This window comes from Colius striatus, chromosome 1, assembly GCF_028858725.1.
Source record: "Colius striatus isolate bColStr4 chromosome 1, bColStr4.1.hap1, whole genome shotgun sequence".
NCBI classification, from domain to species: Eukaryota; Metazoa; Chordata; class Aves; order Coliiformes; family Coliidae; genus Colius; species Colius striatus.
Window position 1 is genome coordinate 166,247,463 of NC_084759.1, and position 15,114 is coordinate 166,262,576.

A 15,114-nucleotide genomic window follows, 5' to 3' on the forward strand; every position below is an offset into this window, starting at 1 on the left:
AGAGTTAGGAGCTGAAGCCCTGCAACAAGCATCTTTGGCTTTGCAGCAAGAAGCTTTGTAAGTGGGTCTCAAACAAAACTCCACCAGAGTTGTGCACCTTTGTAATTCTGGTTCTGAAGTAGCTACCTGCTGAACTTGCAGGAAGCAAGGCCAAAAATATCCTTTGCTTGTTGTACATCCAAAGTTTATTTACTCTGATATTCTTCAGTGCTTCAAATGGCAGCCTTGTTATTTGGAAACTTCCTGACCAGCTGTGGTTTGATATTCATCAGGTCTGCTAACAAAACTAAGTGGAGAGAATCAGCAGCAAGGGGATATTTTATTTTTGTGAACACAAATAGATAAATACACCAGAACCCCCCCTTTTTTTTTTATCTTGCTCCCTCAGAAGAAGGACAAGGATTCCTTCCAAGTATTCTTGAGCAAGAGTGAAGGTTTCTGGTGATATAAGTGTAATTTCGCTCACCATAGTATGTCCTTGATCATTAAGCAGAGAATTTCAATATAATATGGCCTTTAAAGCTTATTTGTTCTAAGATTCATATTGAGTTTCAGGCCTGTATTTTATATTTTGACTAGTGCATAGTTCATAGAACTCAAAAATATCTTGACACCAGGTAAGATGTTATGATTAATTACAAAAGTCACTCATATGATTCTGATATACAGCAAGGGATTGTCACAGCTAAATGATACGTTTCCAGTATGAAAGCTTGCTTTCAGCATGCCCTGTAACTACATGCTATAACTTACCTATCTTCCTCTACGGGGAGTAAACTTTCTATTGTCCTGCAGCCTTAAATAGGCACTTCGGTGTTACTGCTAGCAGCTGCTCCATTCCAGAAAAGGAGATCTCCTTCCATTCCAACATAGTCTGAAGGTTTTATTCAACTTCAGAGAATATTACAACAGGCAATGTGGCATCCTACTGGATGCCGTGTCTAAGCATGCAAATAAATTATAATTCTTGAGTGTAATATTCTGCACACTCATCACAATGTTCAGCTGAATCCTGCTGCAGACAGTTGACCATCTTATCCTCTAAAAATTCTGGTGTATGGAAGAATTAATTGCAAGTGCTTAAGTCTAAATTAGGAAACTATTCCACATGCTTATTCAGGACAGAAATTAAAGAACATTAAAGAATATGTACTAATACTAAATATGTTCTTTAACATTGGAAACCTTGAAGGTAGAGACAAAATTTACTGTGTGTGGATATAGTTTGTTACACAATTTGGTAGTCTGACACAAGGTCTGAAGCCAGCTCTCAAACAAGCAGTATAATTTTACTTGGAAATATAATTTATTTTTACAAGAAAACTATTTCTAAAGTATCTGAGACACATTGACACTACAAAAGCAGTAACAAAAAGACAGTAAGTAATGATGAGATTAATCATAGCAATTACAAATAAGACAATAAATTTTTCTTACACAGATTTTAGACTTCTTATTTCCTCTAGATGAAAAATACACTTGCTCTGTAATGTTAGTTCAGTTAAGATGTGAGATTTTGCCTCCAGCATGACTTTTCTCTGCCACAATCAAGAGCCGGTACTACTAGTCCAATACAGTGCCATTAGCTTGACCTGGATAGACAGGGACAGGGTATGCTAAAGATCATGGCAGTTATATGAAGAGTGTGGTAATGATGGAGCTAAATTATTCATTCAGCTACCCAATTATTTCTGATAGCTCAGGCACTGCTGTACTGAAGTCGTATCTCTTTATTGTATGTAGCCTACGTGAGTGGAACAGCTAACCTGCATTAACAGCTGCACTGAAGAATCTTTTTCCAGTCTGTATATGTCTTTTCATCGCACTGGTAAAGTGCAGAACGTGGGATTAGCTGGATGTATTTAAAGTGCATTGAATTATCAGTGCTACAATAAAGTCCACTAGTTTAAATGACTTAGTTCACTAAGTTCTCGGGGTTTGGTCATACAGATGATATGTATTTATTCTTATTATTTGTTCTTTCAGAGTCATCTACTTATGGCATGAAAAAATCATTAGTACTGGTTATGTGCCACCATGTAAATGCTTTGTTACATAAGCAGTTACCAGGTGCCTTTGCTTTTAGCCTTGGCCTTTAATTGTCAAGATGCATTATAGTTTCCTAAATTATGTAATCTAATTTAATAAAAACAGTTTACAAAACAAGTAAATACATTGGCAAAGGCAAAATATTTTTTAATCTGTGAAATTTGATGCTAAAACCAGGACTTTCCTTCCTTCAGTGTGGTCACTCGTTGCTATTTATCAACATTTGTTTAAGGTTGCAATTGAACAAAGAACAGTAAATGCAATTTCGTGTAGAAAGGCAAGGTCACATGGCCTGGATCTTAGTTAATTTATCTTTCCTGACAGATTCTATTTTCTGTTACTCGTATTATTACCCAGCAATACATTTCTCCCATGATAGTGCATCTGTAGTTCTTGCATTGCCAAACTTAGTGGTAGCATTTAATTTGTGTGACATTATTCAGTTACCAAGAAAAAGTAGTGCATGCTGAGAAACACAGTGGCTGTTTAATGATGGTGTAAAAAATGAGTTCTTGTAAGCAAGAGCAACATTTCCAGTACTTTGCTGAAAATACTTATCTTCCTGAGGCCCCACTATCTCATTCCCATTCCTGTTCCAGGAATCCAGGCATTCACCAGGCAGGCTTCCAGATGAAGGCTACCAGGTAGATATGCAGAGATAGTACACACAGAATGAGTTTGACAACTAAATTTTGTATATTTTCTTTAAGTAGTGGCAGCTGGATAATGTGCAAAGACTTCAGTCCTGGATTACAGGAAAGCTGCATTCAGATTGCTAAAGTTATCTAGTCTATTTCCCTTTCTGTGTAAGATCAGCTTTACATATGTAATTTTCAACAGAAACTAATCTAATCCATCTTTGGAGACCTAGTGGTGGGGAAGCCATGTAATATCACATATTTTCTATAATATTATGCACACATGGTTTTGTATGTCATTCTGATATTCACGCTCACCTTAACTGGAATACAAATATACCCATGACATAAGTGACCCAACAATGTGACGGTAAATCTGAATCACAGAATCACAGAATGGTAGGGGTTGGAAGGGACCTGGAGAGATCATCCAGTCCAATCCCTCTGCTAAAGCAGGTTCACCCAGATCAGGTTGCACAAGAACACATCCAGGCGGGTTTGAAAACCTCCAGAGAAGGAGATTCCACAGGCTCCCAGGGCAGCCTGTGCCAGGGCTTACTCACCTTCACAGCAAACAAGTTTCTCTTCATGTTCAAGTGGAACTTTTTGTGCTCCAGCTTGAGCCCATCACCCTTTGACCTGTAACTGGGCACTACAGAAAAAAGACTTGCTCCATCCTCTTGACAAACACTCATTAGGTATTTATAAGAATTGATGAGGTCTGCCTCAGCCTTCTCTTCTCCAGGCTAAATAGCCCCAAATGTCTCAAAGAAGCCTCAGGTCTCTCATCTTCATGGATGGTCCTAATCAAGATTCAACAAGGGGTTGTTCTTGACAAAACACTACATACTACCTTTCCCTACAAATTGAAAGACAAAGTAAGATGATGGTTAGCAGTTTTTGGAAGTCAAGGAAGCTCATGGAGTGATAAATTAGACAGACGTTGATCGTAGGAAATGATCAGAATCATTTGCTAGGGTGGGCTGATTTGAATATCCTAGTTTAATACAGATAAATTTGCAATCATACATCTAAGGAACAAAGAGCATAGTTTATATAGACAGGATTGGACAAAGTATTTCAAAATGATGCAACATGAAAAGAAGTCAGGGTCTTGGTAGATAATTAACTGAACATGAGTCTGCAGTAGGATGATGCAATTAGTGAGTGAATGTCAGCCCTGAAGACTAAGCAGGGAGTAGGAAGGTGATATTAGTTCTGTTTATAGAAAAAGTAAAATCATCACAGGAATATCGTGTGCAGTTCTCATTCCCACACTTCAGAAAGGACGCTGCCAAATCAAAAAGTAGAAAGCAAGTCCTGCAAAAATTACACTGAGGTCTGAAAGGCAATCTGAGAATGAGCACACTGCTTATCAAAAACAAAAGCAAAGAAGATTATTACTTCAATGTAAAAGATGTTTTTTATTGTGATTAGGTTTTTGTGCAGAAGGAAAAGGCATAATAAGGTAGTTTGGGGTATTTTTGTCTTGAAAAGAAAGAGACGTGTAAGATCTAACTGCAAATAAAACCCTTAAAAGACAAACCCACCCAGTGAATAATGAGCCACCTTGACAGCGGGGTGCTGGATCTCTGACTCCATACTGTTATATCTAAAGGTCTTTCCAGGAGTATGACAACTGCAGGAGAAATTACAAATGTGCTGCTGAGACTTACAGCTGAGGTGCTACAACTTGCAGGATCCTAATGATCTCTTCCAGTCTCAAAGTCTGTGATTAACTAACTGCCTAACATAGTTCTACTTTCCATCTTTGAATTCTATTAAATATTGATGTATACCTGTTGAGGAAGTGGCTCTAACTCCTTCAAGTTTGAAAATAAGGCACAATACTGCTCCAGTTTGTACAGATTTACCACAACTGAAATCAATAGACTATTATTTGAAGAAAATCTTGAGAACGGGGAGACTTTGAAGCTGTTTCTGAACTTAACAACCTGTTTCCACCATGGAAATAGCCCGTCAAAAATCATACTAAATCACTACTAGTAGAAACAGTAGCTAATTTTGTTTCTACAGAGATTAGTTCTGCTGAATGCAGAAAATCACATCCTTCAGTTTGTCACTTTGTTTATACGTTTTTATATTCGATACAGTATCTAACCCTTAGGTGGTCCTGACTGCAAAAACACCAGACTGTGTTTTCAATAAATAATTCCACTTTAATGGCAAAGTAATAATTTAGACAGATACAGTGTGCACACCTGCAAAAAAATATACGCAAGCTGGTTTACAAGCTAGAGGAACAATAAACCAATAGAAAATACATCATCCAGTTAAGTCCGATGACACCAAATACTTATTATTAGGGCTTTACAAAGACTACAAAACTTTTCAGATGATTTATTTCACTGTTTCTGTCTATTTACATGATATGTTACATCAAAAATGTACAAAATATAAAATGTGTACAGACAAATGTTTCACAAACAATTTCTGAGTTGTAAACTAGGTGGACTTACTGAGATGTATTGCAGGAAGTTTTGTATATGTGATATTGTGTGTTTGTGTGTTAAAATGGCAGGAAAAGATTCGCAGCTTTGCTCAGAGCACAGGTTCAGGAAAGAGCAGCACTCCTTTAGTTCTTTGAGTCAGTCGGTGTACGTGCTGACATTTTGCATCAGAAACGGATTCAGATTTGGGGGGCACGATGTTGGTCTGACTGAATCCTACGTGCATAAAATCAGCCAGAGTTCTATTAGGGCAATAGCACCGTGTAGGAGCCTCTAGATTCAGCGATGCAGCTCAGTGCCATTTGGAAACTGCATTGGTTTACCTTGGTTTTACAGCGAGTGACCACAGGGTGACCACAGAGTGTTAATAGCACCAAATACACATCCTGAAGGTAACATCCATGGAGGTGTACAGTACAAGTCTACACCATGCCAAAGCCCTTGGATACCTCCTAGTTTACGTGCACGTATTCTAACCAGATGCCTCCTATGGTAAAGGAGCGCTCCCGGTTAATCTGAGCGGTTGGGATGCAATCTGGTTGTAGCCTGCCCTGATGTCTGTGCTTAAAAACCTTCCCAGATCTTTTTTTTTTACCCCCCAAAAAACGTATTGGCTTCATATAGATATTGTAACATGCTGACTGTAGCATTGATAGCTCCTGCATAGTCATAACAACTGTAAATACAGGACAAACACACCAAGGAATAACAGCTTTTAAGGTTTGCATTCTGTATTTGTTTGCAACATACAAGAAATCTCAGCAAGTGAAACATCTCTTAACACCAACAGAATAAAATACAATTTGTTTGCTTGTTTGTTTTCTTCTTGATTTGTGCAAGGCTTTTTTTTTTGCTTTTTTGGGGTTTTTTTTTTCTTTTTTTCAATATTTACAATACCCACCCAGAAGACTGTGCAAAACCAACCCACTTTTACAGTATAAACTCTTCCTCTTCCACAGTGGACATCACTGCTTCAGTGTTCTTTTATGCTGATTTCTTCATGTACAACAATAGCAATCAAAACAACATGCTAAAACTAGAGAAAGGAAAAAAAGAGAAACCAAACGATATATTTGTGCTCATGCTGCATCAAGTGCATCCAGCTCTGCTGGATAAGGATTCAAAACATCTGTCCTCCAAAAACTCCATTCCGTGGGACCAAATGGATTTGAGCCGATTTTCTCAGCATTTAGGTGGCAGTGTAAGTGGGTTTGGGTTCCTTGTGTATTTCTGAGGGTAGGCAGAGCAATCTATTCACAAGATAAAAATATTATATAGCAACTGTTCTTTCTCCTATCCATTACTTTAAAAAATCATGATATACAGATATGAGGCTACTGTGTCAACTGACATTTTCTCATTAGTAAATGAAGAAAAAAACAGTGTAAATTACCAATGGTTTAGGAATTAAACCAACTGTAAAACTGTTCTAGAAATCTGTTTTAAGGCAGTGAGACAGCACCATAAGAAATGTTCCTTCTTTCACTGAAAAGGCTCAAACAAATGAAGCCCTAAAAAGCCTTTAATCAGTGTTGGTTAATAATTGGTATAAAACTGTTGTTAAGGAGTGGGCAGGTGGTTAAAAAAGACCTTTGTGGTAAAAACAACTTTATAAAATCTGTGACTTGTGTACTAAAAACTTGATGGAGCGCATCACCGTGACCATGGCAGTTAGAATTAAATTGGCACTTATCCAGCATATCACAGTCATGTTTTCTGGTGATTGCACAATACTGTTTGTGCTTTCTGAGTTACTATCATCATCTTTGACTCGTTTTGGAATGGGCAGTAGTGTACCACACAAACACCACTGCAGTCCTGTGACCAGCACCATGTGGCACAACAGAGGTTAGAAGAGAATTAGAAGACCACATTGTTCATGCAGCGCCTCAGGGTAAACTAAAGGAAACGAAAAAACCCAACAGAAGAAGTTGCACTGTAAACTCGTACAGAGAAACGAGAGACACGGAGAGAGAGGCAGAGAGAGAGAGAACAAGGAAAAGAGGGAAAAAATATTCCAGTTTGGCTAACACGTGTGCAATCTGCTTAGATGCCCTTGGTCTAGGGCCCTTTCCAGTTGACGAATGGAGTCTCGTTCAGCTCCATAGGTATTGAAATGCCTTGAAATTAAACTAATTCAAGCTTTCCACTTCAATTTTTCTTCCTGACTTTGCAGAGTTAGGTCTCCTGCCTACCTACAGCACACCATTCTCCCTCAGGGACCTCAGTGTGCTGCTTCAATACTGGCAGTGGTCTAGTGGAAAGAGATTTTACCATAATCCTCCACCAAGTTTTGTCCCTTTCAGAGAGTAGATTCAAGGGATGAATCCAAAATGTCATCATGGTGGCTGGTGCTATCGCTGTCACAGCTTTGCGTGCTTGAATAGTTGGCTGCCTCTTGAAGCCTCATTAGCATATTCATCTGAAAGAAGAAAGCAATGTTTACATAATCTCATCTCATTTAATGCTGCAGTGATCGTGTTAAAATTTAATTAGGCTCCCTTGCTGTATGAGGTGTGCTGGTATCCAGCCGAGGGGACCATACAAAAGGATTTCAGAAAGGGCAGGGTGTCAGCAGCTCCTCCTGGCACCCTTTTTGTTGCCTTCTGGTCTTTAAATAGAAGTTCAAAGGTCCAAAGAACAAGAGGAACACAGTGGAGCTGCCTGATAACTCTCTTTAATTCAGGGGTGAGACTGGCTGCAGCTGCAACACTGGCAGGGGAAGGAAGCCATATCACAGCTGGACATCTGGGCCCATATTTGGAGACAGTCAAGCTTCCAGATAATTTTTGGATGGTGTAGACACACTACATTGGAAAAGGAACTAAAAACATAATCGTGCTAACATACGCCCTCTGCAAGACAGAGACAGGGAGGGAGGGGTGGACCGAAGCCAGCTGCATCACAAAACAGCCCCATCTACTGTCAAGGGGCTGACCTCAGCAAAGGAGCAGACACAGATTCTCCTATCCAGGAGAGAAAAGCCCCCACATAATTTGGGGATTATTAGAAACTCAAACTCATCTGAAAAACCATAAAAAAGTAGCATTAAGCCCCAGAAAATTACTTGGATGCTTGACACCTTAACTCTGTGTAATGACTAGAACTTTATAAATAATCCTCTGCTTCTCCCAGCAAACTCAAGGCTGGAAGCAGCATTGACATTGCTTTAGTGTTTTTCAAGGGACAAGTATGCTGTCATTACAAAAAAAGCAGGCAACGAAAAACCAGAGAGAAGGAGGTATTCTTGTGTGCTTGTGCACTCAGATCCCTTTCCCAGTTTGCTCAGGAATCCCTGCATCTCTATGGTTTCAACTTGAACAGCTTGTGAAGTCTTCTCTAGGCATTGAATGGTGTTAAACACTCTTTAATGGTACCAGGTGGCTTTTGCTGAAGGTTTAAAAGGTATCCATGTTTGAGAACACGTGTAGTGGAGGTGTGATACAGCTTGCATGGAACACGTACTGTTTCCATTCGTGCAGCGTTTGTCTCCCCGTGAGCTTCAGCAGGGGCAGGGGCAAGCCCTTAGTTTGTACGTTTTTAGTCAGATATAGATATTGATCATGGTGTGCAGGATGCAAGGCTGACGGGGCACTGAAATTGAGCTGCCTAAATATTTTCACCTTAGGAGAGGTGATGCACCCTGGCCAATATACTTACTGGCAGCCCAAATCACAGGGTCAAACAATCACTCCAAAGTTTATGGACTGGGAGAAGGAGGATGAAATGAGTTGGTTTTCTACATGTCTTCAGGATACAAGGTCTGGTTTTGGATGTCAAACACTTCAGTGAGGCTAACGAGCCATTTTCTTAGCACTGATAAGAGTTAAGTGTGTTTTCCTCTGAGAAATTCCTTTTTTTAAGGACTGCTTGTATTCCAGAATTATAGTTGTCTATAATGATATTTCAAACAGCGATAAAGGCAGTCCGTAGAGAAAGTACTATCCAAGAGTAGAAGTTCACTATATGCAATTTAATAGTTCATTATTAGAGGAGACAATGGTAAACTCAAACATCTGGGATCATATGTAAATCAAACAATAAATGGCATTGAGGGAAATCAACCTCTTATCTTTTAATGCCACTACACTTGCATTCCTCTTACATTAAGTCTGTTATACAGTCATCAGTTATCTCAAAATGTTCTCAGAAATGGGAAGATGGCTGTCTAATTTGCATTTCCACTGAATTCTCTATGATTGACAAGTTAGATAATGTGAGTTTTTCAGTCCTTCATTTGTAGAATGTAGATGAAGGATTGCCCAACCTGGAGAGGTGTTTTTAGAATAAACCAACTAGTAAGTGGAGAGTAGTACACAAACATTATCATGATAAAGATCAGATAAATTGCTGGACAGATGGAAAAATGGGACATGTTAGGTGCTGGTGATATCTGTCCTCTTTCTAGATTTTCCCTTTTATTTTCAACCTTTTAAATAAATTATAGTAGGATTCATTTTAAAAGCCTATTTCAGTGTAAGTCCATTGTAGTTCTTTTACTGTACAGTGTACTATTTAGCATGTGACAGTAAAATGCATACTGAAAAGCCTTTTCCCCAAAGGTTATATCTTACCAAGGGATCCCCCTCTGTATCAGTCTGTGGAACGTGCTTTGAGGTTGTTCCTTCCTTTGCTGATGCATAACCTTCATAACCGACATCTTCTGGCCTTAACTGAAGTAGTGATGGCCACTCATGTTGCAGAGATGCAGAGCTCCATGGATAGGTGTCAGCTATCCACTTGGAGGGATCCTCCCAGGGTGCCCTTTTACCGTACATCTGTATTGTGGATATAACACAGGGGTTTCAGTATCTGTTTCCACAGCAGACAGAAGTCATCAAAACCATCTAAACCATTTTAGCAAGTGGTTTGCTTTCAGATGTGCTCAGATATGAGACCTTCAAAAGACCTCATGTCCATTAATGCTCCTTCAATACACAGTGTGGATGCAAGCAGAAAAGCACTCTGTAACTAGTAAAACTTCTAGGATTAGTGGGAGCCACAAGTTCTTGATACAACATCAAATCACAGAATCACACACAAAAATAAGACCTTTAGGTAATTTGCTTAAGGTGTATTGGTGAAATTCACTCAGACCTATCTAAAATAGTTAATTGGGTTTTGTTTGAAGTGAATTAGGATGTGCCAGTACAGATTGTTCTCTTCTCCTAGCAAAATGGAATACAGAAGCAGACATTTGTCCACACCTTAAGTTTCAAATCTTTCACAAAGTTATGACAAGAAATTCACAAAGGATAGGTTTTTCTTACTATGATGCACAAAAATGCTTATGAATCTGGAAGGTTGCCAGAGGAAGAAAGAATGAGAATATTGTAAGTTTAGGAGGTCTGGTAGCTGTATCACTAACATGCCCCCTTTCACTACATTGCTGTCCACAAGCAACGTGTTCACTGATTGCCCCTTGGTTGCTGATTTACAGATTTTCTTTAGGCTGTAGCAATGACTCTTTGCGATGGGGAGCCATTCACCAGGGCTCTTTGTGACTTCTCCCAGCTCAAACAGCCTCACTCAGTCTAAGGAGCAGCATAATATCCACAGGGTATACAGTCACAGAGCATTTAGATGGGCTGCACTCCTAAAGGGAGTAAAACAGTGAAGGATTTTAGTGCTAAAGCCAGAGAGTGCTTATCACTTCAACACCTGCTCCTAGGCACTTGCTGAATCCAGAACTCCAGGTTAGGCAGCCAAGTTCCCTGTATTATTGACAGAGACATCAGACTCCAGGCAGTAGGCAGTGCTTCCCCTCATCTGAGATTAACAGCAATTTAATCTTTTCTGCAATCCAAAGCAAGGCTTGTGAATTCTGTGTCTCATAAGTGAGTCTGCAAAGTACTAGGCTACAAAAGTACTTTTTACTTATCTCTGGTTCCAGGAACACCTAATTATTTCATACAAAATATTTCTGTTTATTATTAATAACGTTATTCTATGGAAGCCCTCCAAAGCAGCTAAAAATTGGAACAGTTCATGAACCAACATATTTTCTTCTATATGCTGCCATCTTCTGCTCCAGAACTGAAGTTTTCATTTAAGTAAGAATTTAAATAGGCAGCCTGTATACTTGGGAAAAACATGAGCATGAAGAATATCACTGCATTTTAATAGTTGCTCTAAAGAAGCACTGTTAATCTCACCATGGCTCTTTTATTAGATGTTTGGCAGTTTTTTGCACAAGGCATAAACACTCTGTAATTCCCAGAGAGATAGGCAGTCTTAGGAAAGCGTGAGATATTTAACATGCAAGACTCTCAACCTCCATTGCATCAGTATGTCACTATGTCAATACAAGGTGATAAAGAAACTGCAGCTGCTTACACAGTTGTTTGACTAGTCTGTAACAATACCCTCTGCACTGTGCAGCAATTTTTTTCTGTGCCATATGTGGAAAAAAAATGCCTTTCCACATGTGTCTTTTCAGAAGACATAGAATTGCATAAAAGAAAAGGGAAAAGAAAGACAAACAAAGATTGAAGAAAAAAAAATAGAATAAAAGATTCACTTCAAGATTTATATTTTTCCAAAGATGTGGAATGGTCTGAAATCTTAATCTACACAGTGCTACCTACAGTAAAACTATTTGCAGCTCTCCTTCTATTAGAGTAGAATAAAATTTAACAGTTCACTAACAATCAGTAGAACTACTGCTAATACCAGCTCTGGAGAGGACAGGATAGAGGGAGCTATGAAGCACTTTGATTCCTAAAATGAAAATTATGATCAAGAGGAAACTTTAGCCCATACAGAGAGAAAGAAAAGAGAAATAAAACTGTGGGAAATACAAGCAGGGCTGCAAGATATAATAGTAAAAAAAAAAAGATAGACCCTTGTGTTCAGCAGGGCTAAGAAGTTAATAAATAAACAGGATTTTGGGTTTTTTTCTGAATGGTGAAAATATCCTTGTCCATAAGTCTCCCATAGATGGGAGAGCAGTACACAGACAAAAGCTACTTTCTCACACCAGCATAATGGCTATTAATTCTTCCATGCAGGGGTAGGCTGAGACTGCCTTGTCTCACCGAGGCAATGTGAGCTATATTTATCACTGTTGTGAACTCTTTAAACAATAGAAAAGGAAGAACTTTCCTTCACTCGCAGAGGTTAAACTGTCTTCATAAGATATCCCAGTGCTGGAGCAGACAAAGCCAAATTAGCAGTAAGAGCAAGTCAAAAGGTTCAAGGTGGATTTCTATAATCCCTACCCAGATTTTCTTCTTGCAAATGCATCACCATTCATACTTGGATGCATTGGTGAAAAGTAGCTTGGGGAAACCCTATGAAACTCGTTAAAAAAAACATTGCTTGGAAACACATGACATACCTGAAGTCCTTCTCTCACAGCTTCCAGAAGATATGGCACCAGGGAGTAGTTCCAGAGGTCTGTGAACCACACTCTGGAACCATCAACATCCATAGGGCAGGGGAGGAAGAGGCGGGGACCTGGGAATTCAAGTTGTGTATTAAAAAAGTAGGACTAGGAAACACCTGAAAAAATACTCTTCACAGAATTAAAAAAGTAAAGCGAAAACAAACTACTATCACTTTATCCAATTCTAGGGCCTGGTGAACACTTAGAAATTTTATGAGCAAGGCTATGTAAAAGGATGACTTGTTTGCTAACATTGTTATTCCATCAAAAGACCTGAGGTGCATGTATATCTCTCACCTGCTTGTTTGGTTAACTGACTGTCCAAGTGTTTTTATTGCTATAATTATATTGCGTGTGAAAGCAGAGAAAATAATTAAGTTTAGGAAAGCTGATATTGAGGTATTTTTTCTGTAAATTTAACTGTTAAAAATTGCCATCATTTATTTGAAAGTCTTTAGCAACGAAGGCAAAATATCAGGAAACACACACTCATTAAACTTTCCATTTTCATTTCAGTCTTGCTGGCAACCAGACAAAACCCCACATTGATGTTTTACTGCCCATTGAGAGATGATAACTTTTGAAAACATAATATATCCTTCAAAAATCTCTAAACTACTCAGCCTGCATCCTCATTTCAAAACATTTTTCCAATGGACTCACCAATGGTTACATCTGAAGAGCTGTGTGTTTCTAGGAAGCTGTTGAGATGATGCCATGTTTTGGGGATCCAGTCAATGATTTTGATGAGCTCATTATTGCGTATGTTCTTTTCTATTTCAGTCTCAATCAGTTTCCTTCTCAGATATCTTCCCAAGAAACCTTTAACAGGCTCTGTGTGATTAGCACACAGCACCCACCTGGGTGGAAAGGATAAATGTCAAGCAGTAATTAATAGCAAATACGTCATTTCCTCTTAAACATACAGATGAAGTTAATGACATAAGCTTCTGAGTCTCATTAGTCAGCAAGTATAAAACTGCTCCAATAAACCACATTATTGTCCACTACTACAACACATAATTACAGGTTCCAACAGGAATTCAAGACACTGCTGAAGACAAATGGAATGAAAGAATACAGTTGTCTTCAGCAACTTGCTAGAGGTGCCAGAAAGTATCTTACTTCTTTCACTATCCCTTCAACACTACTTGGTGATTCATCAATACAGGAGAGACACAGAAGCTAAAATACTTTGCTGTGATTAGACACAAGATCAATGTTTGACAAAGAACTGGGATCAGAAGCAGGGAGCTGGGTAAACATGGCCACAGTAATATAGAGCGAATGTACCTGAAATTGTGATGCAGCTCCAGATTTGGTGATGAAGAAACTCCCTGGTTCATGGTTCCAATAATATAGGGACTGAAAAGAGAAAAGTAGTACTTTTCAGAGAATATCTTTTCATCTTATCCACACTAGGGAAATTTTAAAAGAGTTTCTGGATGTATTGAAGCCTTAGATTCAAATAATTTCTGAGATGCCCTTTTAAAAATGTTTATTTTTCTATCATTTCCCTCTCTGCACATTTGTAGTTTACTAGAAGACATCGATAACAAAGAAATAAATGAGGCAACTCAGTACTCATGTACCTCATCTTGCAGCAGGCTTACAGCTTTAATTGCAGAAGTCAGTGAATCTTATGAGTAAGATATAGCATGCAGTGATTTTATGAAGGGAAGTCCGTATGATGGCACTTTTACATCAAAAACAGTCAATATTATAGACTAATAAAAGTTCCAGCAAACATTTTATTCTTGCTTGGTGATAATGGACAGTCATTGAAATTCATACTTCTGCACTGCTACAAGAAAACTGTAATACATGCAAGCCCACCAGATACACAGTTGAATCTACATGGTGTGGTTTGTGGGCTCACACATATCCCAAATTCCACTATTATCTTCTTACTCTCCCATAAGCTGTCCTGAAGGTATTAATGAGCTTTTGTGATCTGACATGGTGAAAGGGATAAAACCCTTATCCAGTCAAGTGTTTGAGTACATTCTTAAACTGTGGTACATTCACATCTCACTCAGATGCACGGGAGGCATACAAATAAAGTGAAGCAGATACCTAAGTACGCAGCTGAAGAGGGTTAAAATTATTCAAGCACATAAGGATTTTGTTGATGGCCTATGGCAAGCTAAGCTTGCACTGGGACATTTTACTCTGCAAAATAACAAACAGCTTTTACTGTTTTAATTGTAAAAGGTGTGTGAAAAGGGAGAGAAGAGCTACTACCTACCATTTATTATATTTACAATTGAGGAAACCATTGAAAATGTCACTTAGTGAACTGATGTGGTGGAGGTTATCAAGAATTATGACCACAGGGAGGTCAGCACCATTGTTGTCAGCACTGCATTGCTCAGCTAGATTTGCTAGGTATTGTCGCAGATCCTTCAGCAGAATTAACATAGAAAAAAAACCAGAAAAGATTAACCCAATTAGATCACAGATGTAATTTCAGTGGAAAAGATTTTCAGAAAGATAAAGAGGTTGCTACAGAATTCCCCTATTGCGGATCATTTGGCTGGATCAGCACATGTAGAAAAACCTATTTTTT

General features: G+C 38.7%; 1 protein-coding gene across 2 annotated transcripts in view; it reads right to left on the reverse strand.

Annotated features, from left to right (window-relative positions):
* Positions 1-5,119: 5,119 nt before the first annotated feature.
* NAV3 (neuron navigator 3) overlaps positions 5,120-15,114 on the reverse strand; it is a 268,894-nt gene continuing 258,899 nt past the window's right edge. For both annotated transcript variants that reach the window (XM_062016086.1, XM_062016078.1), the window contains 6 exons: positions 14,794-14,948; positions 13,839-13,910; positions 13,209-13,405; positions 12,498-12,616; positions 9,733-9,936; positions 5,120-7,580 (listed from right to left, as the gene is read on the reverse strand). In XM_062016086.1, the coding sequence (XP_061872070.1) occupies positions 7,461-7,580; positions 9,733-9,936; positions 12,498-12,616; positions 13,209-13,405; positions 13,839-13,910; positions 14,794-14,948 (867 nt within the window). In that variant the 3' untranslated portion in view covers positions 5,120-7,460. The remainder of the gene's footprint in view (positions 7,581-9,732; positions 9,937-12,497; positions 12,617-13,208; positions 13,406-13,838; positions 13,911-14,793; positions 14,949-15,114) is intronic.